Source organism: Nicotiana tabacum, chromosome 8 (genome assembly GCF_000715075.1).
Source record: "Nicotiana tabacum cultivar K326 chromosome 8, ASM71507v2, whole genome shotgun sequence".
Taxonomy (NCBI): domain Eukaryota; kingdom Viridiplantae; phylum Streptophyta; class Magnoliopsida; order Solanales; family Solanaceae; genus Nicotiana; species Nicotiana tabacum.
Window position 1 is genome coordinate 121,799,648 of NC_134087.1, and position 25,329 is coordinate 121,824,976.

General features: G+C 36.6%; 2 protein-coding genes across 2 annotated transcripts; both read right to left on the reverse strand.

The window, feature by feature from the left end:
- Nucleotides 1-2,055: 2,055 nt before the first annotated feature.
- On the reverse strand, nucleotides 2,056-16,610 carry LOC107819995 (protein FAR1-RELATED SEQUENCE 9-like). The gene is made up of 3 exons (XM_016646198.2): nucleotides 16,454-16,610; nucleotides 14,238-15,781; nucleotides 2,056-2,450 (listed from the first exon to the last, which is right to left on the reverse strand). Exons 2-3 carry the CDS (start codon nucleotides 15,720-15,722, stop codon nucleotides 2,283-2,285), a joined length of 1,653 nt encoding a protein of 550 aa, XP_016501684.2. The 5' UTR covers nucleotides 15,723-15,781; nucleotides 16,454-16,610; the 3' UTR covers nucleotides 2,056-2,282.
- Nucleotides 16,611-18,183: 1,573 nt separating this feature from the next.
- Nucleotides 18,184-19,015, reverse strand: LOC142163278 (putative mitochondrial protein AtMg00310). The gene is made up of 2 exons (XM_075220549.1): nucleotides 18,512-19,015; nucleotides 18,184-18,441 (listed from the first exon to the last, which is right to left on the reverse strand). Exons 1-2 carry the CDS (start codon nucleotides 19,013-19,015, stop codon nucleotides 18,184-18,186), a joined length of 762 nt encoding a protein of 253 aa, XP_075076650.1.
- Between the last annotated feature and the right edge of the window lie 6,314 nt (nucleotides 19,016-25,329).

Here is a 25,329-nt window from a genome sequence, read left to right on the forward strand (position 1 = left end):
ATCAAAGTAGGCAATCACCCTTGAATGAAGGGACACATGGGACTTGTATACTCTAGGTCTAACAGGAGGTGAAGTATGCATATATGGAGCATGCTCATTGGTGGCATCATGGTCCCTCGGCAAATCAGGTTGCTCATTCTCAATCTCATTAGTAAATCGTGTTTCCTCATCATGGAAGGATGTATCATCTCCAGACTCATCAGCGTTGTTGTCAAAATTATTATCATCTTCCTGACTCTGTGCATCTGCCAAATCCTAATTATATATATTGTGTTCGGGCAACTGAGTAATGACAGGACCTTCTAGTTGCTCGTTTTCACTGCACAACCAATAAAATAATGAATTTCTCAAATTCATCCCAACATTGTATATTAACTTTTAACTTACAATTCATACTCTGTTGAAATCCCATAATGCACATTATCGAGTTGCTGATGACTCCAGGATGGACCACCATGATCCAAAATACCAAAATTGGACATATTCCAACTGTCCGTTGGTTCATAGCTTATAAATTCATATATGGACGGTACCCCCTTTGGAATATATGAGTGTTAGTACGAATATGATACATAAAAAAAATATACTAAGACAAAGGAAAATTGAAATTTACCACTCGGCGTGTGGATTATGTAAAGTTGGGGAGAAATTATGTCCTCGCTCCTCATTCGTCCATGGAGATAAGTTTAGATCTGGCCAAACTCTTTCAAACGGAACCTGTTCGTATAAAACTGCTACAAAAATACCACTCGATGATTGAGGGTTATCCTTATTTTGCGGAACCTCAATATTCCGAACGTCTTCAGACTTGACGTACATTTCCAGCATTTTTATCACAAGAAGTTCTCGGTGTTCATCCAGAGTCCTCAAAAAATCTTTTCGAGTTTTATCGTCTTCGATATTAAACTCAGCATAACAAGTAACCCCTTGCGGAGTAAGAGAATATGGATATCTTCTGGTTACTTTAATATTAACCAAATGTTTCTCATACTCATTCTTTTACATATCAACGATACCAGCCTATCCTACTTCAATGTAAGTGGCAATTTAACAATACACTATGGAGAACAACTATAGTGTACTGAGTTATTCTTCACCACAATCTCTCACCCTCCCCCCCCCCCCCCACACACACACCATATAATGCAAGCCTAATTTTTCGCTCTTCAGACATTATGGCAAAATGCAGGAAAAAGTTAAGTAAACAAATATTTCAGAATGAGTAAAGGAAAATAAAAAAAGGATGCAGAGGACCGAATTTTTCGGAATGGATTTTCTAAGAAAGAATAAATTTTAATTGATTCTATATAATTAAGCAAAAAAGCTGTGCGGGGTACAATAATTGTGAGTGTATAGCACATTAATTAAAGGCGTTATATATACAGTGCAGTAAAGCTATGCGCTATACCCACCAATTATTGTTGGTCAATCAATTAAGAAGTATAGCACATGGATTGCATACGTTATACCTTAACGGAGAAACGTGTCGTTAAGGTATAGCGCATGCAGTGCAGGCGCTATACATAAAATGGTCATCAATTATTTTTTCTACCATTTTTTGTGCTTTGAGTCCAAAAATAACACTTTAGTTCCACACTCCTACTACTTCTCCAGACATCATGGTTGGCTACCGTACAAAAACCAATCTCAACACTCTATTCTAGCAGTCTCGCACATTTGTAGAATCTTAAAAGATATTTAACACAACTGAGATATCAGCAGATGAAACTATGCATGCATATATTCAAAGCTATCCATATGTTGCTATGCAGGAACACCTTGGAAAAATATCATCTCAACTCAATCTTAGTACTCATATTCATAATCCCATTATTATATAAATTAAGACTTCCTCAGCAGCATCCAAACAACTGGCATAACATAAGCTACCAAGGGATCCAAAACTCGAATAAACATATCAAATCCTACCAACAAGTTCTTCATAGTCCTGAATGATGATAGGATTACCGTTTCTGAAAGTGTATCAAACAAATGCAGGAGTGAGAATTTTGTGCATATTATAGCATCTTGGGTTAAATTAGTAAGACGCCTGAACGAGAGAAAATGATAATTTCTTATTCTCAACCTCTATATTATAGCAATCAAAAGTCTACCTGATCCTACTTGCAAGAATCTTGCTGGAAAAAAAATGCTAGCTAGATTCTGGCTATATACATTTCATCTTCTTGGTTCTCATCAATGACTAAATGAGAGCTAACTTCAAAATGTGAGAGAAAACTTTCAAGCATTCTCCTGCATTCGAAACGAGAAAATGAAAGAAGTCACTCTTTTAAGCTAAGTCGTGCATTCTGCACTTTTACAGATAGCTTTAATTTCTGCTCCTCCATGTCTTTCAAAACTGCTAATAGATTGGCACGATAAACTTCAGATCGTTGATTTATGCAATCCAACTTGGCAGTCAATTCACGAATCTTTTGTTCCTTCTCTTCCTGCCAGAAAGAAAATAGGAGTAAATCCACTACAGTAGCAGACTAAAACTACCATCATTAATAGGGATAAATCTCTCTTTGCAGTAAGGTTTTATTAAATAATTGACATATGTCCGAGTACTTTGTCACTATCAGACTCACTAACTCTTTTCTAGGTTACAAGGAACTGTGATGTGTTTTAATCAATGTGACTACGAAATAATAAATTACTATAATAATAGTAAATTGAATTTAACCAATTTTTTCAACTGAAAACTCCAAGTCAGAAGGACAACGATGAACTCAAAGAAAGCAATACTCAAGAAGTACATGCAACTTTTATGCATAGCATGACGCTTGAATTTCTAATGACTATCATCTTTAATGTTTTGATGTTTTATTGACGGAGTATGTATCAATATCAATCTCGCCATCACTGGACTATCTTAATGACCAGAGCTATCAATAAATTCAAAGGAATGCTATATGGTTAAAAGATAAAATGTATAGATTGGTTAGCAAAAAGAACTTGACCTCATGACCCCTGCAATATATAAAACACTACTTCCTTTTCCCCAGTTTAACTCTCACACACTACTTTTTGAGAGATGGAAGTGCAGGCAAATGCATTTACAGGATACCAAAAGAATTCCCTTCCCATTCTTAGAGGGATTCTATTGGATCTATCACTGTTTCAGCATCAATTACAAAGCCCTGTTAACACCAAAAATGAAACAAAAGTAAACACTGCACCTTTGCATCCACTAATTTTGGTTGTCTTATAATGATATGCACTTTCCTTAAAAGAGAATACAAGTTCCTCAAAAAGGTACCATTACATTACATCCACTTTTGCATTAAAAAAGGGGTAAACTACTCAGAAGATATCCTCTCGCTTTAAGATCCACTCCTATTTAAGCATGATGAAACTTGAACTCTCACCTTTTTTATACCTGTGCCCGTCAACAATGATAATTAAACTGCGACTGTAAAAGTGCCAATTCTATTCATTTAATCTAACGATCAATCAACTATACCTCAATTCCAAATTGGGGAAGCAGATATGAATCCTCTCAGTTCTGCTCCATTAGGCCCACTTCATTCAAATATTGATACGTAATTCGCCGTAAACTATGGACTCCATAAAACGAGATATATCCTAAGCTCACACTAACAATTAACACTTAATCCAAACCAGTTGGTATCACCAATATAGATCGTATACTGTCATCGTGTTCTATTCTTAGCTATGTCGAGTGATTATAGGTCTTTGAGAAAACTTATCCTTGATTTTAGGCCTACCTTGTTCCTTTTTAGCACCTTCAATCACCGTACTGTATTATAATATCTACTATTGGTTCATTTGGAGGTCTATGTTGGAGTTTGGACATGTCCAGCCCATCTCAGCAGACCTTCTCTCGTCTTATCCTCTATGTAATACTTGCTATCTTTGTCCGACTTGATCATTCTAATTTGTCCAGTCTCATACGACCTCACATTTTTCATAGAATTAACATTTAGGTCCAATATACAGTCTCTCCCGCCCTGCTCTCATCTTTGAATATCTATTTTCATCTCTCACTCTTGGTTCATTTGGAGGTCTATGTTGGAGTTTGGACATTTCCAGCCCATCTCAGCAGACCTTCTCTCGTCTTATCCTCTATGTAATACTTGCTATCTTTGTCCGACTTGATCATTCTAATTTGTCCAGTCTCATACGACCTCACATTTTTCATAGAATTAACATTTAGGTCCAATATACAGTCTCTCCCGCCCTGCTCTCATCTTTGAATATCTATTTTCATCTCTCACTCTATTTTTTTCTCTGCCGGTTTGTTATTCTAAATGTTTGATTGACTTTGGAGCAGCTCTAACTTGGGAATAGGATAAAATTTACTTAACAGTGGACACACACCAGAATGCAGCAAATGGCTACACGGAGGGGGTTAAAATCCAATACCTGCTGGGATGATGTAGATGAATACGGAAAATTTTAAGAGAAAGAGTTAATTACAGTACTAGTGATGCCACTAAAACCCTATTCATAAGTATACTACCTACAATCGATTTTTTCAATGTACGCAATGGATGTCATTCTGAAACCATAAATCAGCAGCTTACATTACTGGAATTTTATACTGATAGTTTTGTGTTAGTCTTCTTTGAATAAAAAAAGGTCCTATCATATTTTGTATTGAATGAAATTCCAACACACCCCTCAAGGTTATTGCCTAAATGTGAATCATCGTTGAACCACGATGCAATCCCTCAGTAATAAAATTGTGTTCTCTACCAACATTTGAGGTAACATTTGTTGTAAATATATTAACTGCATCAAAACAGATACAGCCATCCATAACTACAGGGGGTGGTATAGGAAGATTTCCAAGGCATTACCCACATGATTCCTTTCAAATTAAAGAAAATCCTCCAAATTTGTACTGGTATCCTACCGTACAAAAAAAGATGATTGACTGTCTCTGCCTCTTCTCCACATAAGTAGCATTTGGAGCATAGGTAGAAGCCCCTCTTGATAAGATTGTCCTAAGTTAAGACTGCTTTTCTGGCTAGCAGCCACGTGAAACAAGCAACTTTGGATGGAATTTTGACTTTCTAAATTAGTTTCCAAGGCCAACTTCCAATCTGATTATTAGAGGTGTTATATTCCTTGTAGACACACTTAACTCAGAATTTAACTTGCCTATCCCTTTACCAAAACATATAATCTTCAGAGGTGTCCCTTTGAATTGATCCAAGGTGTTGTAGAGTTCTGTTCGCTTGACAACCTAGTCATTGAATAATCTTCTATAGCTAAGGTTCCATCCTTGGTTTGACCATACCTCTCCCACAGTTGCTCCTTGTTGCTGGTTCAGGTTGTAAATGTATGGGAAAATCTGTTTCAAAGGACGTTGGCCTAGCCACGTGTCATCCTAGAAAGAAGTTTTCATTCCATTGCTCACCTTTGAATCTGGATTTGTTTATGAACTTTGGCCACAAGTTCCTAATTGATCTCCACAGACTGACCCCATAAGAATTAGTTGTAGAGTTGGTTGTCCAATTACCTTCCATTCCATGGTTCACCCTAATGACCTTTTTCCATAGTGAGTGTTCAGTTGAAGCAAATCTCCACAGCCATTTCGTCATTAGGCTGTGATTCTAAATTCTTAAGTTCCTAAAGGCCCAGCCCCCCTTCGTTCTTGTTGGTAAAAATGGAGTCTCATTTGACCAGGTGAAATTTGTCTTTGTCACGGTTGCCTTGCCAAATAAAGTTCCTCCTCAATGCATCTATTCTTTTGAACACATTTGCAGGGATAGGAAATAGAGACATCATGGAAGTAGGGAAGGCATCCAATACAGTATTGATTAGAACTAGTCTACTACCCGGGGAAAGAAATTAGCTTTTTCAATTGATTGGTTTCTTTTCACACTTTTCCAATACACCATTCCAAAAATTTTTTGACTTGCTCTTTGCCCCCTAAGGCATTCCGAGATACATGGTAGGTAGTTCTCCAATTCTTACTCCAAGAATGTTAGCTAGGTTTTGGATATCAGAAATCTTGATATAAATAACTCTTGCTCCAATTAATATGCTACCGAGATATAGCTTCAAATAGGATAAATATCACCCTCAGAATTTTCAGTTGATCTCAATCATAGAACACTAGTGTGTCATCAATGTATTGAAAGTGTGTGATTTCTAGATTGTTGGCAACCCATGTAGAATTGAATCCCTTGATCCAGGTGGTACCTTGAGCAGTTGTCAACATGTCATTTAGACCTTCTAGGACAATGATAAACAGGAAGAGGGATAGGGGATCACCCTATCTCAGTCCTCTCTGAGATGAGAAAAAGCCAGATGGGTGGTCCACTGATAAGGACAGAAATATGCTTCAAATAGGATAAATATCACCCTCAGAATTTTCAGTTGTTCTCAATCATAGAACACTAGTGTGTCATCAATGTATTGAAGGTGTGTGATTTCTAGATTGTTGGCAGCCCATGTAGAATTGAATCCCTTGATCTAGGTGGTACCTTGAGCAGTTGTCAACATGTCATTTAGATCTTCTAGGACAATGATAAACAGGAAGGGGGATAGGGGATCACCCTATCTCAGTCATCTCTGAGATGAGAAAAAGCCAGATGGGTGGTCCACTGATAAAGACAGAAAATTTGACAGTGCTTATGCAGAACTTGATCCGGGTAATCCATCTGCCTCCAAAAACCATTTTCTCCAAAATTCCAAGCAAATAAGTCCAGTTCAGATGATCAAAAGCCTCCGGAATGTCCAGCTTACATAGAATTCCTGGAAGTTTGCTTTTGATCCTTGTGTCTACACACTCATTTGCTATAAATATGCCATCCATTGTCTGCCTCCCTTTGATAAAGGCCATATGTTGAGCATCCACCAATTTATGTACCACTTTCTTGAGTCTCTCACTTAGCAATTTAGAGATGATTGTGTAGATGCTATCTATTAGGCTGATAGGTCTGAAGTCTTTCAATTCCTTGGCACCCACCTTCTAGGAATCAAAGTCACATAGGTGGCATTGAAACTTTTTTCAAAAGCGCATCTGTCATAGAAATTTTGTAGAGCAGTAGTGACATCAACATTGACTACCTCCAACAATGAGCAAAGAAGGCCATGGTATAGCCATCAGGACCAGGAGCTTTATCCCAAGCACATTCTTGAGCACTGCTCCATATCTTGGGCTTCAAAGGGATTCTGTAGTATCTGGTTTTCTTCTGGAGTGATCATAGGACAAACTTTGAGGTTTCCATGGGCCTCCATTCTTCTGACTCAGGATAGAAGTTTTGATAGACTGAGATGATTTATGTCTTGATGTCTGCGGGATTTCTAATAGATTCACCTTCAACTTCTAACATCTCAATGTTGTTGTACCTCTTATGAGCATTGGCAATTCTATAGAAGAAATTGGTATTGTTATCTCCTTGTTTCAACCAAAGAGCTCTTGATCTCTGTCTCCATGCAAACTCCTCTTTTCTTGCGACCTTCTCAAATTCCACTTCTAATGTTGCTTTTTTGAGTATTTCACTTCATTTAGATTTATGAGGTCCCGAACCTCATCTAGCTCAATTAATTGAGTGAGGATGTTAAGTTTCTACATTTCTAGATTTTCCGAGATAGTTTTGCTCCACTCACTGAGCTTTCCGTTCAGAGCCTTCAGGTTGAAAGCCAGAGTATAATCAGGTCTTCCTTCACAGTTCAAAGAGTCCCACCATTCTTTTCTCTCTCTCTTTGAAACCCTCTGTCTACCGCCACCAATTTTCAAATTTTGAAATAGGACTTGATAGGCTCCCAATTGCCATACTGAAGTAACAAGGGTGTGTGATTATAAGTCACTCTATGCAAGGTTGATTATTTCATACTCCTGAAGCCCTCATCTCGATCGTCAAAAATAAGAAACATGTCTAGTCTAGCTACAACACATAACCTAAGTTGCTTGGATTCTTTACTTTTAGTGCCGCACTCGTGTCGACACGACGTTGGTATGAGTGTGGGTGTGGGATCCGTACCGGATTTGGTCAACCGATTTTGGGTACCTTGACCAAAGTCGACGGAATAATTCAGGACAAATACAAGATTTCTGAAATCAAAACAAAAGCTGGGTTGAAATTGAAGAAAATGGAATACCTTGTATCACACCTCTTTTTTCCACACAACCCTTTTACGAGGTTGAGTTAGAAGAGTTTTTCCAATTAAAGTGACGTTTTGAAAAGGGATTATTTATTATTTGGAGTCGCCACTTGGAATTGAGTTTTGGTGTTCCAAGTCACCTTTTTTTATTTGAATCCCTCATCAAACGGAAGATTTGACTCCTTATTTATGGTTTACGAAAACAGAAGACTGAGTAAGGAATTCTGTTGACCAAGGGGAAGGTGTGAGGCACCCCTCGATTCCCGTAGTTCTAGCACGGTCATTTTTATTGACTAATGTAAGGCTTAAATCAATTGTTGGATATTCTTGTATTTTATTAGTTATGGTTTGCCTATTACCGCTTAATATATTATTGTATTTTATTAATTGTGTTCACCAAGATACTGTACCCACACAAGGTATTCTTTTTTCAAGTTGGATGTTAAACCAAGGTATGGGAATGTACACATGGTTAAAACATAATTATTTTAAATATAAAGGCATCGAGACACGGGAATGCACACATGATTCTTTTATTATTTAGGCATATCAATCCAAGGTTCGGGTATGAATACATGGGCTAATGTTTAAAGTGTGTCTAAAAATTTTCTAGCGTATTCATGATTCGTTTCTTTCCTAAGTTTGAGATCATTGTGAGGCTATGATTTATGGATATGGAATTGTGGAAGAAATGTATGGCTTTAGTTGCTAGAACTATTAACAAGTTACTTTGAATTATTTACGACGCAATAAGTTCTTACTATTATATCTTAGAGATTTATTAAAAACAATTGTCGATAAAATGCAAAAAAAAAAAAAAAAAGAGAAAAGTTTTTTAAAAAAAGAAAGAAAATATCTAGTAGACAATTACATAACAAACCAATTAATTAAAAATATCATCTAAAACATATTTGCATTAAAACAGGAAATGTTAAAATGGATCTTAGTAACTTAACGTAATCTTTCTATTTGTACCAAGCAAAATACGGCATGCCGATGTCAACTTAAGACAACCAAACGTTCCAATCACAGTTCTAGCATTGAATCCATGAAACCAATTTTAAAACCCATATCCCCTTGTGCCTTATTTCTGGTTATAGTATTTTCTATTTGTTAATTGTTTCTAATCAAGATTGACTCTCGTATGAGTTTGAAATTTTGATAAACCATCAAACATTCATAATACTATACAATCTGAAAAATTAGATATAAACAAACATTAACTTTTAATTTTGAGGCAAGGTAAAAAAAAGAATAAAATATATAGTCATCCAAACTACTATTACTGAGTAAAGTATTAAACCAAAGTATATTCTTTTCAATTAAACCTTAAAGATCTAAACTTTAATCCCTACATGACTTTAACACTTAAGAACAAACTCTAACTACTTGCAAAACTAATTTCAATCAAACAAACAGAAACAAAAACAAAAGAGAAAATAACGAAACATTTAGATAAAACTAAACCAAAATAGAAGCCTTAAAGAAAAAGGAGACTAAAAAGAAGAATCTTTCATTGATGGATTTCAAACCTTTTGTTGTGTACAGAGAAGACAAGAACTTCAATTTAGGAAATGGAAATCAACGGCGACTTTCTTTCTTTTCTCTCAATTTTCGTTCTCTTCTGTTCAAAATTTTTCTCTTTTTCAAAAAATTCGGACCCCCATAAATCTCGTTCTCATCCCCTTTATAAAGAAGAACAATGGTAGTTATCTAATCTTGTGCCAAGGAATTGAGGTGGGAACGTGGGATTGAGGTTCAGAAAAGAGTTGAGACATGAGGGTGTGTGCAATTGTGGTGAGATTTATTAAGGAGTAAAAGTGAAAATAGTGAGTAAGTTGGGGAAATGGGGGCTTTGGGAGGAGCAGATTGTGGGGGTTTGTTGGGATTTATGCTCCTTTTTTTTTTTTCCTTTTTTTGTTATTTTTTTGTTTGGCTTTTGGTTAGTTACTTTTATTAAAGTAACTTTTTGCCTCATTTTTTTTTTTTTTTGAATTTAAATTATTTTTTTTGAAAGATAAATTAAATTATAAAGATAAGAAGATTAACCAACATTTCTTATAAATAGAAAAACTAAATATTTACATGTACTTTAAATGATACTAAGAAAGATTCTATAGCTTACTTATCAAAAAACAAATTAATTAAAAGAAACTAAATATTTTTTTGTAAATTTTCTTTTCTCTTGTAAATAGAAATAAAACTTATACTCAAAAAATGTGAATATTTTTGAATGTGAATATTTTTTGTCGTTTTTTTAATTAAAAATATTTTCCTTCAAATAAGACCTATTAAGAGTAAGACAAAAGTTTAAAATATCAAGATTAGACCTAAAAGAAATATTTACACTAAAATAGTATAAAATTCGGGTGTGGTCAAAAATTAGTTGTTCATACCTTGTATATAGAAACTTCTATGTCAATCATTTTTCTTTTATCTCCTTCTCGAATTCTCCTCTTGATCATTATTTTCTCTTTCTTGGAATACCTTGTAAGTTTTCCATATAATGTCTCATAACGTAGACATATTTTTATAACTCTATTTTTAGATATTAGAATTATATTTAGCCGAATCCGCACCTGGATCTGTATCCTCGCATCTTAAGATTTAGATCATGAAGGATCTGACCTCTAGATCCGCACTCGTATCGGACACTCGCACCCGAGTCTAAGAAACTTAGATCATAATTGTCTCCTTTCCTCCGAGTGAACTTACTTCCCAGCAATTATAGATCTACCAACTCCATATCCTCAATGAATTCAGTGAAATCAGTCATTCCGGAGATTCTGATATAGTTTTTTTTCTCTAAAGGGAATCTGATTGTGTTAAACTCCTAACATACCACCCAAAGACCCGAAAACAAGCCCTTGGCTGCACCACTATCCCACCAAACTTCTTCTCTCTCTGCCATGTCATTAGGAGCATCAATGTTGGATAAGTGCCGGAAGAAGTTCTATGTTTTTTCAGTCAACTTACATGTGATAGAGGTGGAAACCAAGCTGGTGGTTTCACCTTCCCATACCCAGTTTTCTGTTGTCCGACATCAGTAAAATGCATCCTCTGGTACCAGTAGCCTCCAGTTGTGCAAATCTGCACCATCTGTTGGCCCATAAATCTTTCACAATCTTGTGATATCTCCTTCAATTTTGATCTACCAAAAGCAATAGACATCTGCTTTCCAAGTATTAATGCAGCTGTTGATCAGTCTCCTCTTCCTTGCCTTGTTCAAGCCCCTCACATTCCGTGAGACAATGTTGACTTTCATTGATCTTGATTGATGTGGTAGCCCCCTCTGCATCTGGCACCATTGCTTTTGAAACTGCTCCCAATGTCCAGGTTCTTCAATTCTTTTGACCCCTTGATTTTAGGAGTTGTGTCACCATTGTTCCTGCAGTACCCATGTGTTTTGCCTTTTTTGATCAATCTTCATGAAAATCTATAAAGCCTCCTTTTTGTAACTTTGGAAATCAACCCCAAATTCTTTGCCAAGTTTGATGATGTTTTGTGTACCCAGATAGGTGTATCAAAGTCAGGGTCCTTCTTAGACTCTTGGGTGTGTGAATTCAAAGGCTCAACCTCTTCAATTGTCCATCGAGTAGTTTCCTCCCTTCAGTGTTTTGCATATTGTCCAAGGGTTGAACTTCTAGTGGATACCAAGCTGGCTCTTCAGCAATCATCATGGCACTTTCCTTGTCAACTGGGTCTTGTTGGGCTTCTTCGTTTCCTTCTTCTTCCCCTGATGTGCCCTTTTCAACTAATAATTGTCATTCAAAAAATAAAATGGCGGCTTTACTTATTGAAAATTTTGTCCCGTTAATAACACAATCTAGTTACAATAGAAGGTCCGTTTTTTTTAATTTATTTATGAAGAGTTACAATAGAAAAGGCCTTTGTTTTCAACAAGGGTGGTGTTTGGGCCAAAACAATGTATAAGGCTTTTTGGCACATCCAAATAGGGTGACAACAAATTAGTAGAACTTATAAAAGCACTATGGAGTAAGAGAACTGGACTAGATATGCTTATGCTTTAAGAAAATTATTAATCATGCCAAAACGTATTTTCATATTTAGCGTTCACTCCGAAGGATTGGAATTTGTATTTACCCAATTGTAGATCACAACAAAAACATACGTCCGCTCAATAACATGTTTCTATCAAGGTACTTTACTTCCCTCTTTTTTAATGACATGATGTCCAGACCAGTTTGTGCACACCTTGATTATTCCACAGGGCACCAGCTAGCTCCCACCAGTATAAGTACCGGGTAACTCTACCCACCAAGACTTGGGCAAATAGGAAGAAATCATCTAGTATTTTTTAATCTATGACGTCATTTGAACCGTGGTAACTGTTAGCCCCTTGACAAAGTTCCTCAGCAGGTGTGGGTTGTGACAAGGATTTTCATGATGGCCTTGGCACACAACCTAAAAAATGGGGCAACATCATGACGGGCAGCTCGGCATGACGGACTATGTGGGGTTGACAAACGCACCTTGAACGGAGGCAAGGCGCATTTCACATGGACGTACGGGTTTGCATAACAATGGCAAGGCAAAGCCATGTCAAAGGGGGGCCAAGGCATGGCAAGACAAGGCAAGGCAATGCGGGACAAGCAATGACATTAATGTGGGCAGATTTGATCAAGTTGAGGGCGACTTGACATAGGCGGGCAACTGTGGCAATGGGCGTGTGCGGCTAAGTCAATATGCAGCAAGCTATGATCATAACATTGGGGCGGAGCAGTGTTAAAGGACAAGGCTGGGAGCAATGCAACCTTGGGCGTGCAGCAGCTGGCCAAAACAAGCACACGCAGTGCACATGCAGGGCGGTTGAGCGGTTACAACTGCCCCATTCAAACATGTCTGATCATGGGGCTAAGTGGAGGCACGTTTTTAGATCATGGCTGATTGTATGGCTTAGTGATACACGTTTTTAGCATGTTCCCTATGTTTGCTCATCAGTTGGGGCTTGTCAACTGATTGTCTAAAATGCTGCCAAGTGTAATTGGGCAGCCTACACTATAAATATGTGCATAAGGTTGTCCCAAAGGGGCAGAACTTAGTCTTGTGGCAACTTGTTAAGCCAAAAACGTCTAAGTAATCCCTAAGGGTGGGAAAATCGTTTTGGGGCAGGGAACTAGGGCGTTCTTTGTTCTTGGCCATAGGGTTGGCTTATTGTGTTCTTGTATTCACATATTAATATGAGTTGGGAAGAAATTCCTGTAAATTTGTGTGTGCCTTTACTTACTCTACTTGCTGCCTAAATCATTTTAAGTCCAAAACGTTCCTAAAATTATTCTAAGTGTTGGAAGGCTGAAGTCAAGGCTGGGCTTGACTGCCGTGCAGTGGTGAACCTCGGGCAAAATTCGAGTGACATAAATCACCCCTGTGACAGTAACTAAGGTTTACGCCCACTTCATTGACCAATAAGTCACGCCCTTGGGTACAATTAAGGTACTTTACTTCATCCTTCAATCAAGGTGAAGTCATCATTTGATACCAATATACCAAAGTATTTCTTCATGGAATAAGAATGTAATTATCATTTTTTAAGGGAATTGTATTATCCATAAATTCCTACAAAAGAGAGATCGATCAGTCTGCTAGCTTTGGCATATGACGATACTTAAATATAGAAACAAGGTTACCAAATCCACAACAAGAACACGAATATGACTCAAAAAACCATGAATAAATGTTATTTACGTTTTGTACAAATAAATAAAGTATATCGCATAGAAAACTCCTATGAGCCTCGACTTGGATCAGAAAAGGAGAACATATAATATCAGACGAGCTATAGCATTAAAAAGAAATCCATGAATCTGGTGATATTAATCATATCAATATTTATCTTGTTCATCTATAATCACGGTAACAGTTAGGATCAACTTTGGGAGGATTACAGTATCACTTGGAAACTAAAAGCCAATTGGACTAGAATAAGTCAACCAAATGAGTGCTACATCATGAACTCTCTACTGCGCACATTACTTATATGGGTTCTAGAAAGGCATATAGGACGGAATGGAGAAATCCACATAGAAAGGGCATCGTTGTATAGCAAAAAATTGATAGCAAAGGGAATGAAACATCATTAGATGGACAAAATTCAGATCATAGAAAGTGAGGAACTTTAATTGAAAACTTACCTTGGATTGACCTGAATCTGCTTGATCAATATCTCCTTCATCCACTCCTTGATTGCATCCATTTACCATGTTTGTCACCTGAGTTTTGTCGGTGTTTTTCTTCTTTGCAGCAGAAACCTTTTTTGCAGCCTCTTTCAGAGCATTCATCGCGACATTATAACTATGAATAGATTTAGCCCCTTCTTCAACAAATTTAATAGCCTCCTGCCGCAAACTATTATGACGCATAGTTAAAGACTCTTGTGAATTGCTAGGTAACTCTAAAGGATTTTCCTCTATAGTGCCTCCACCACCAGTCTTGGCATTTCTTGTCCAACGTTTCAAAATGTATTGGGAAGGAAGCGTAAGAACATTTTTGGCTCTGAACACAGATAACACATGTCTACAAATTATACCTGAAAATTCAAACATTAGACAGCTACAGTTAGCTGTCAACTCAAATGTGTTGAACCTAACCGTGTGCGCCTTGTGCTCTTCCCCAAATTTTGCAACATGATATGTTGTGATTGCTCCAGCGTCATCAATTTTAGTTGCAGGATTTGCAAGGGTCTCAACCAGCTCTTGTTGAAATTTCATGAACACCTTCCTCGTATAGAGATCAGCTGCTTGTTTTTCCATAGGCGATGGTGTCTTTAGAATTGGTGTAGTATTATTAGAATCAAGGTCTGCATTAAATTCCTTTTCATGCCAGATTGTAATGGCTTTTTCATAGTGTTTAATTAATAACTGGATAGAGGTAGAAGCATTCACAAACCCATCGAAGAAAGTGTTTTTGGCATCATTGTCTTCATCACTTAAAAAATCCCCAAAAAATGTCTCTCGCATGAAAACAGGAACCCAGTGGTGGCGAGCAATATAAATTGATTGAAGGAATTCATTATCCGTGAGGTAATATCTTTCTAGGAGTGACTTCCACTGAGATTCAAACTCCTCAAGTGTCTCTGCTTCATTGATGCACTTCATAAATTCAATTTCAAAGGTTGGATGTGTTTGACATACATGGGTCAGCTTCTCCTTGGTATCTCGAAGTATGCTCCATTTACAAAGACGGTGGCGCGTTTCTGGCAGAACATGAGCAATAGCCATCTGTATGAGATGATCAGTGTCAGTTGTGATGGAAACAGGCTTCTGTGCAGACATTGCTTGAAGCCAAGTTTGGAGGAGCCAGACAAGTGAGGTCTCAGACTCGCTGAAAAGAAAAGCACAGCCAAAGAGAACAGGCTGGGCGTGATGATTTAAGCCAGTGAAAGTGGCAAAAGGTACACTATAGCAATTAGCTCGATAGGAAGTGTCCAATTTGATAGTGTCCCCAAAATAGTGATAGTTCATCCTGGCAGTTGCATCGGCCCAAAAAATGTTTCCATTAGAAGACCCGTTATCATCTTGAACAGCATAGAAGAATGCCGGATTTTCGGAGTGCATTCGTCTCAGATAGTCCAATACATGTTGAACCCCTCCACCGAGGATTCTTTGTCTGCTATTCATTTGTAGTCCTCCCCCAACATACAGTGCAAAAGTTGCGTTCTTATGAACTTAGTCACGACCTGAAGAGATTGGCAGATAATAGAGCATAACCATGAATTTATTGCAAGAGGAAACATTTCATTGCAAAATATTCAGCATTTTAAATCAACCCTTTTCTGCAAAACAGCATATTTAAGATATCTAAAATCTAATTCATTGCTTTCACTAAAGTTTGCTTAGTAACTTGAATGCTCGCTTGATATACAATTGGATAAGAGTATTAACTTTCAGCCTGCCAGAAGTACTATTGCAACCCAAAAAAACAAGTATTGGCCATATGAGACTGCAGGCTAAGTTCATTCATTCCAAACAGAAACTAACTTCACTCTTTGTTAATAATCCATCATTCATTTGCTACAGATATTACTTAATCAAGTTTGTTTTCTGATAAGCTAACAAAGAACCATACTGGGGGTGGGGCTACTTCAATTCAAGACATCAAATCAAAAGCAAACCATGTCAAAATCTTACCTTTAAGACGGCCAGAAATTGAAATGTAAAGATTTGGTAATTGACTCGATGAAATTTACTACTTTAACTCGCAGTATGATAATTAACATTTCAATGTTTTAATGCACAAAGAACAATAGAAAGAGGGATAATTATGTAATTCGAGAAGAAACAATGCAATTTGCAGCTGAATTTACAATTCGTATTCTCTTATAACAAAAGTAATAGGGTTTAGATAAAACCTAAAGCTCGATTTGGCCGTTGAGGAACAGTGGTGTCGTGAAGAAGTTCAAAGCCTCAAACTGAATTGAAATTTGTTGAGCGAGTTCACAAACTGGTATCCTCCTTGTCATATGAACGCTTTTTTTGTTAGACTCTGAAGAGTTTTAATGAAAATTATGTTTCAATCTGGGAGTTTTTGTCAATATTGTCCGTTATTTTTGAGTAGGTTTATTTTGGTACCTCAAATATAATCCTAAGCATATTTAGTCCCTTAAGTATGCTAAAGTGGAGCATCTTTAGTCTCACTGACAGAATTTGTCCAAGATTAATTAGGGGGTTGGTGTCGGCACTCACCGTCTTTTTAATTTACTTATCGAAAATATTTTATAAACCAACACCCACTAATAGTACAGAGCTAATAAATTTAAGATTTTAATATTGAAACTTTTACTTTTAAAAATTTCAATTGATTTTTCCAAAAAGAAAAGTTAAAATTTGAAAAAAAAATAGAGCTGCCAAGATATATTATTAAATCAAACGAATAACTAAATTGTATTATCACTTTTAGCCCGCGCCAGAAACTATTTACATCCGGTAGCCAAAAAGGTATATAAAATTTGTATAATTTTGTATATAACATACAATATATATATATATATATATATATATATATATATATATATATATATATATATATATATATATATATATGTATATAATTTATACATTTTTTGGCTATTATTTTTACAGCGGCTATACAATATCATTTTCTCATTGAAAACTGGAACAAAAGGGGATATTTTCAAGGTCAAAATTTTAGAAGACATTATCTAAAAATGAGAAATTAAAGTGGTACTTTGCGTTATCCAATATAAGGAGAGGAAACGTTTTGCTTCAGGGCAGAAGATTTGCTTCATGAATCAGAGTTGGTTACCACCGTTAGTTTTTGAACATATTCTGTTAGTGAGACTAAACGTGCTCCACTTTAGCATAATTAAAGGACTAAATATGCTCAGTGTTATACTTAAGGGACTAAAATAGACATACCCTCAAAGATAAGGGACAATATTGGCCAAAAACTCTTTCCATTTGTGTATGCGTATAGTTATTGTATCATTATAAAGTGATACTTCAGCAAAAAAAAAAATATAAAGTGATATGTCTTAAACTAAAAGCTTAGAAACGTCAAAATACCTTTTTTAATAGTATATATTTATATTTAATGAGAATTATAAAAAAAAAATTAGTAAGAAATACTACTCTATCTCAATTTTATGTGTTTTTTTTTTGACTGACCAAAAAAATATTATATTTACTTATTTAGAAACAATTTAACTTTAAACTTACTACTTTACCTTTTATATGTTAGATCACAAGTTTTAAAAATCTTTCTTTCTTTCTTAAACTACAATACTGTTATAAATAGAAGTTTATTTATGGTGAATGCCTATATTTAGAGAGATTCTAGGAATTATTTTTTTTTGGTAATTAAACTTTATTTCCACGTAAATATACACAAGTATATCTCCTAAGTTTGGACATGCATCCCCAAACTTAGTAACATCTCTTCCTCAATGCCTACTCTAAGAATAATAGTTGAGCTTTTGCAGACTATTCCTCAATCTACTATGACTATGACCTATACAATGAATGTCCTTAACTATTTGTCTAGGAATATCTTCATTGTTTCTCTTAATCTTCTGAAAGATCCTTCTATTTCTTTCCATCCATATGTGATACACTGCTACAGTCATACACAGCCTGTCAACATGGTTTTGGATCCATTGCCTCTCACCTGCTTTATTACCCATTTGATATCCTCATCCCATCCTTTTGGTTCTTGACTGATATCCATCCATTTTAGTAATCTTCTCCAAACATCTTCTGTGAAAGAGCAAGTAAAGAAGATATGGTTGTGACTTTCCATCTCATGCTCACACACTGGACATTCTGGACTTACTTGCATTCCCCATCTTATCAGTCTATCTTTTGTATAAACTCCCCTGCACTGCCAGATACATAATAAATTTCCATTTTGGACAGCTTCTGTTATTGCACAGATATCGACTCCAGCTCACCTTTAGAAATTCCCCTCTTAGTTGCTTATACATTCCTCTAATGGAAAATGAATTAGTTTGCATTACCCTTCCTGTGTCCAAACTTGCTTCAGTCAAGTATTTCCCAGCTTGTAGTATCTTCCTTACAATCCAAGAAGCTTGTTTTGCATCAACTTCCCATGGTTCCCTTCCTTTTATATAGTATGCATGAACCCACTTGATCCATAATTTATCCTTTTTCTTGCCCAAGTTCCACAGATGTTTCAGCAGAGCTGCCCTATTCCATGTATTGAGGTCTGTGACATTCAGTCCTCCCTTAGTTTTAGTCTTGCACAGCTTGTTCCATGCCACTAAAGCCTTCTTGCTCGAACTAGTATCACCAGTCCATAGGAATTTCCTACAAATGGCTTCAACTTGTTGAATGATCTTCTTTGGCAAGGGAAAAATCTGTGACCGGAAAGACTGTATAGCAATAAGTACACTTTTGATCAATTGTAGTCTTCCTGCATATCTCAGAAACTTCATTGTCCACTGTTTAATTCTCCCTAGCATTTTGTCTATCAATGCTTGGCATTGGCTTACTGATAGTCTTTTTGTACTTAATGGGACACCTAAGTATCGAAAAGGAAGTTCACATATGTTGAACCCTATTATTTGAGTAATCTCCTATTGTACTGCACTTGAAACACCTCCAAAATATATGCTGCTCTTGTTCTGATTTGCCATTAATCCTGAAGCTTGTAAAAAGTTGTTGAAACACTCATATAGTAATTGCATAGACACCCTATCTCCTCAACAGAAAAGTAGTAGGTCATCAGCAAAACTGAGTTGGATAATACCCAGTTTTTCATACCTTGGGTAGTAGTTGAAGTTAGGTTGATCCTTTAAGTTCTTCAAACTTCTGGTCAAGTATTCCATTGCTAAGACAAATAGCAATGGATACATAGGATCTTCCTGTCTCACACCCCTTCTTGCATCAAATGGAATAGTAGGATTGCCATTGATATTAATAGAGTAGGACATTGTTTTAATGCACTCCATAATCTAACCTACAAACTTTTTAGGAAAACACATCCCAACTAGCACCTGCTCCAAATACACTCATTCAAGTGAGTCATATGCCTTTTGCATGTCTATCTTGATCATGCATCTAGGTGAGACTCCTTTCCTACCATAACCCTTTATCAATTCATGACTGAGCAGTATATTGTCCATCAATCCTCTACTAGGTACAAATGTTGCCTGGCTTTCATCCACCAGTGTGTTCATGACCATACTCAGCCTACTTGTTAGCATCTTGGATATGATTTTGTATAGGGTAGTGTGAGCACGTGATTTTTGCCCTACAAGAACTACTCCCAAAAATTCAAAATAAGATAATTTTGCGTTGCTTGTGATTTATTTGTATTTATCTGTGCATGTTTATTTTTTACTTTAATTAAGAAAAATACAAAAATATGTGTTACATGTGCATTTAGGATTTAATTTTACAATTAAGAATTAATTAAACAATATTTGGATTTGCGAGAATGAAAATCACAAAAAAATATGTACTTGGCATTTTTTAGCATTTAATATCCAATTGTGTGATTTTATTTTGATTGGTATTTAATGGTGTGATAATTGTCTGTGTGTTCTTGATGAGAATACACAGTTAAAGTCAAAATCTGGTTTAAAAGTTGAAGATTCGAAGGTTTTCTTCAATTACTAATGACCGTTGAGTCCCTGTCCTGATTCTATGTTTGTATTCTATTAACTCTTATTCTGATATTCGTCTTCTTCGTCTCTTTTTCTGTTAATTCCATCAGTTCCTCGTATAGATTATTTTCATTCACTGTGGTTTCTTTAGGATTGGTTTTGCGGATTTGTTTCATACAATTAGGATATGAGTTTGTTTTAAGGCATTGAAATTACATCTCGTTTTTCACTTAGTCAGAACAATAGGATTAGTTCAATGGTTTGGTATAACTTCTTGTTTTAATAACCAGCTGACTAGTATAAGTTTAGCGCGAGGGGTTACTAATTGAGTCTGACAACAAATGGTAGTGGTACACTATTGAATTAATTAAAAGTACTAAGTTAGTGGAGAGAATTAAAAATTGAAAAGAAAGATCAGTAGTGGGAATTACATTTGTTTAAGGACCTTTTAAGAGCTGGAAATCAGAAAACAACATGGGCTAATGATAAAAGTTAAAAGGAGTGCACATGGGAGGGAATAAACAGGCTGAACAATGGAAAAATTTGAAAAAAAAAAGTTTAACATTGGTCTTTAAAAGGGGGTTCTTTGATCAGTTCGAGAAAAGGAGAGAGGAAGAGAGTTTAAGAGCCGGGGAAGACGGGACGAAGAGAGAACGGTTTGGTCTTCAGAAATAAAAGAAAACAATTCTGAAATAGGAGAGAGGGAGGATCCAGAAAAAGAAACGAATAAGGTTTTTATGTTCCATTGAATCTTCCTTTTCCTTTCTTGGTCAATCGCTGAAGTTTTCAAGTCTTGACATAATTTCTGACTTATTCTGAGAGTTTATATAGAGTGATATTGAGTTTTGGAAGAGTTTCTCTGTTTCAAGTTTCTAAGAACCACAATTCCATTGGATTTTCAAGCTAGTTGTAGTGTTTCAATCTATAAATCTGGGTTGTTCTGTTGTTGTTCATTGCTTTCACCTTCTTTCCTTGTGCAATTTCCAGGTACTCCCCTTGATCTCGTATGAACTGTAAAGGATCAATGTAGGTCTGATTTGGGGATTAAATGATAAAGTGTTGTTTGGGTTGATCTCTGAATTTCTTCTGTTCTGTTTTGGTTTAAAGGTGTAAAACAGTCACGTTTACTTGAGACTTTGTATCGTTTGTATAATTGGACTGTTCAAACTAGAATTGTCTGTATGTTGCTTCATTAGTTTAGTCCTAGTGTATTTTAATTTCCTATAAATAATCAGTATTTTAGAACTTATATTGACTGGAATTACTCATCTCATACTCTACAGCAGGGTATCTATGAGATATGAGTGTTGTTGAAGAGCTGCGATTCAATTAATGAATTCACAGTTCGACGAAGATTTTAAGCAGTGGTTTTACATATTCTAGTATCACTGATGAATTCCAAATCGAGATTCAAAAGTTACCTAACGTGTAGGTCATTTAAAATGAAGAGAAAAGTCACCAGTTATGCAGATTCAAATAACCTTGAGTTCAGTTTCAACAAATTTGCTTTTGTTTCGTCAAACAATCAATATGTGTTGCTTAGCCTCAACAGATTTGAATTGAAGTGTCTGCCAAAAATGAATTTGTTTTACTCATTTTAACTGTGTGACAGATTCAGCATGTTTGGTTAACCATGTATGAATCAGTGAATATGCATGTGATGATCCAAAGTTAGCATGTTGAAATTAGCATGAATTCAGAAATGATTATGTGTTCACCAATAATTGAGCCTGTTGTGAGTTAAAATCAGTAGGCTGAGATTCAAATAAAATCAGTGTCACACCTCCTTTTGCGCGCCCCGCCCCGAAGGGTTAAATGCGCGGGTGGAGTTTTTTCAATTTAAGTGACAATATTCGAAATGGGATTATTTAATTCAGAGTCGCCACTTGGGAAAGGTTTGGCTTTTGGTGTCCCAAGTCACCGGTTTATCTTGAATCCCAAATCGAGGAAATTTTCGACTTTTCCAAATGAAGTCTGCGAACCAGAAATTCTAAGTAAGGAATTTTGTTGACCCGAGGGAAGGTGTTAGGCATCCTCGAATCCCGTGGTTCTAGCACGGTCGCTTAAATTGTTATAATGGCTAAATATCTGTTTTAAATACATGTTGTGACTTATGTGCTTTTTATTAGATTTATACCGTTTTATTATTATCATTTATTTTTATAGAATTGCAACGTCGTGAAAATGCGCGTCGAACCACGTCACAATCAATGCACCCGTGATCGTCGACACATTCGGACTTCGTTGAGATTCGGATTTGGGTCACATCAATGTGCACCCGAATTTAAGAATATGATTTAATTAAGCCGTGCCTGAAAAGTCTAGCGCGTTATTATTTTTGAGAAGGCCATGAGATTCACTAAATGGCCTAGCCCGAATTCTAAATATTATGATTAGTTGTTGAGGGCCCCGCAATTTGCATTTTTTATTAGGCGAGGCTCGTCTCATTATTTTTAGAAGGGTATCCTACAGTGACACATTTCTATTATTTTTTTTCTAGAGATAGAAGAAAGAAAAATGTATGATAATTGAAATATATACTTTGGCCTAAACCAAACTCCTATCAGTTTCTGATTAATTACTTTTAAAGTAAAAGACGTCATGCCTTAGGAAAAATGCCCTGATCGAACAAAAGATCACATATGAGATAGATGAAATGCAATACTTAATCCGAACATTTCTTAATTTGAACTTAACTGAACTTATTTGGACTAGATTAAAGGATTTAGTTACTGGATATTGTTACTAATGGGACTTTGAGCGTGACCCTATGTACTGCCTAACGGAACCAAAAAAAGATTAAATGAAACATAAACAGCATTGTATAAGATTGGAGTATACATACCCCGTATTAACAAACAACTACCAAACTAAAACACAAAGGGGCTAAACCCAGTCAAGTACCAGTACATGCTTTCAAACTATTGAATTATGAACTAATCAAAATTTTTACAGACCCGTTAGTGTACCATGAATATCACAACAAATACTTGAACTTCTTCAACCCTTTTCATTTCATGCTTTCGAATTGTTTCAGTTACATCAATACGGGATTCGAAATGTGTACCTGGAAGGCTGAAATGCAAAGAAGAAGAGGAGAATAACAGGGAAAATCAGCAGCAACAGGAATCAGAGTAACAGCAGCAGCAACAAATGAAACAATTGGGGTAGAATCTAGATCCCAGCTAGACCAAATCTCAGAATAGACCAACAAACGAACAACAGACCCAGTTGGATTTAGAAGGAATCAGTGTTGGACAACATATCAAGACCAGTGAAATCAAAACAGCAACTAAGAATGCAATTTCTAGTTTTTGTCTGTCTGTGCTATCAAACAGAGTTCTTCCCAACTTTTATGTTTGTGTGTGTATATCTATCTCTCCATGTGTATTCCAGCTCTCTCTTTCAAAGAATTCCTCACAGTCTATCTATTTTCCTTTTCCCTTCTCCTTCTGTCCTCCTTTTGTGTGTGTGTGTGTGTGTGTGTGTGTATGTATGTCTATCTCTCAATCCTGTATATCTCCTTCCCTTCAGATGGTATCTCCTTTTTTTCTCTTCTATTGTCTCAGTCTAATTCTGTATAACACTCTCTCTAATCCCTCTGTATATCTCTCTCTTTATAGTTCAAATTCCAAACTTTTACAGCCTGTTAGGCAATCAGATACCTCCCATGTGCTCCCCTCTTTTTCAGATTCCACTCAGCTATTTTAAGTATTAACCCCCATGACATTCCCTTGGCAGGCTTAACTTTTAAAAGGTTTAATACTTTTTAAACTTAAAGCAAGGTATGGGCAGTAGAATCTGTTGACAGCATATGCTGTCAAACCATTTTTAAAATTAAACAAAGGACCTTTATGCAGGCCACATGCTGTGCACAAAGCACATGAGATGCACCAATGCACATGCTGTGCACGAGTGCACATGCCTTCCAATTCAGAATCTAAGCACAAACAATCCAACAGCTATAAGTGAACTAAACTGGCTCTTAATTGATTCAGGCAAATGTTCAATAGAAGCAAATCGATTTAACTTTGTTCAGACAGTTGAAACTAATTGACGACACATGTCGACTCGACTATATTAGCATTAACATACACAAACGTAGCCAAATCAGACATTCAAAAGCATGGGACACATGACTCGACTTATACTGATTAAGCAGGATTATACTTTGAGGAATCAGTAAGTCAGTACAAATTTGGGATACAACTAATACACATGTCTTATCAGAATAGGAGGGGTTCAAACAAAACACAGTGGTTCAGGCAAAGTGGTCAATCAGAAGGTGGTAAAATTTAAAGACACAAATTGAAACAAAACATGACCAGATATTTAAAACAAATCACACGGACTAAAACAAATAAAGGAAAGAAAACAAACTCACCTTAAAGCTTGCAAAGTTAAAAATTTGAACTCGGATTTGGACAGACCTCTCTTAAGGTTGAACGGACTTTAATCGAAGTGTTTCTCAGATGAGAAACACTTCGATTAAGGTCCATTAGACCTTAATCTCTTTGGCTCGGACTGGCATGGGCCAGTGATGAAGGACACAAAACTTTCAAACTTAGATCTGGGATTCAGGCTTCCCTGATCAGATTCGGACCAAACCAAGTATGGTTTGGTCACGAGGGGGTCTGGGGAGTGTCTGGTATGAAGCTGGGGTTGGTTGGTGTAGATCGAGTTTTGACTCGAATCTTCAAATGAAGATTCGAGGACCTGGGGGTGATTCGAAGTGTGTGGTTGGTAGATTTAGGTTCAGGATGGCATGGGGGTTCTATGGTGTTCAGGGGAAGGTCACCGGCATCCATGCCGCCGGCTTTAATGGCGAAAGTATACAGGGGCGGCTAGGGTTTGGAGGACTGAGGTCTGTGGAGGGGACGACTAAGGCCTGGGGGTTAGGATAGGGGGGCAGGGTAAAGGCCTAGGCTTATATAGTTAGTGAGGGGTCGATTCTTGGCCATTGGATGAGCTGCGATGAAGGGCCAGGATTTTTATGCTGATGGGTAACGGTGTCGTTTCAACCTGAAGGGGTTTGGGTCGGTCCGGGTGGAAACGGGTCGGGTTCTGTTCGTGGGTATAGGAAATGTGATCTTGGCCGTTGATCAATCTGAGATCGACGGCCCAGATCAAACTGTATCCAT

Coding starts and splice junctions, on each gene's coding strand:
- LOC107819995 (XM_016646198.2), bottom strand. CDS start 15,722: ATGAATAGCAGACAAAGAATCCTCGGTGGAGGGGTTCAACATGTATTG. Junction 2,451..14,237: donor CAGATTCAGGTCAATCCAAG/GTAAGTTTTCAA, acceptor TCTTTCTGGCAG/GAAGAGAAGGAACAAAAGAT.
- LOC142163278 (XM_075220549.1), bottom strand. CDS start 19,015: ATGAAGTTTCTGAGATATGCAGGAAGACTACAATTGATCAAAAGTGTA. Junction 18,442..18,511: donor TAAGAGGGGAATTTCTAAAG/GTGAGCTGGAGT, acceptor TGTATCTGGCAG/TGCAGGGGAGTTTATACAAA.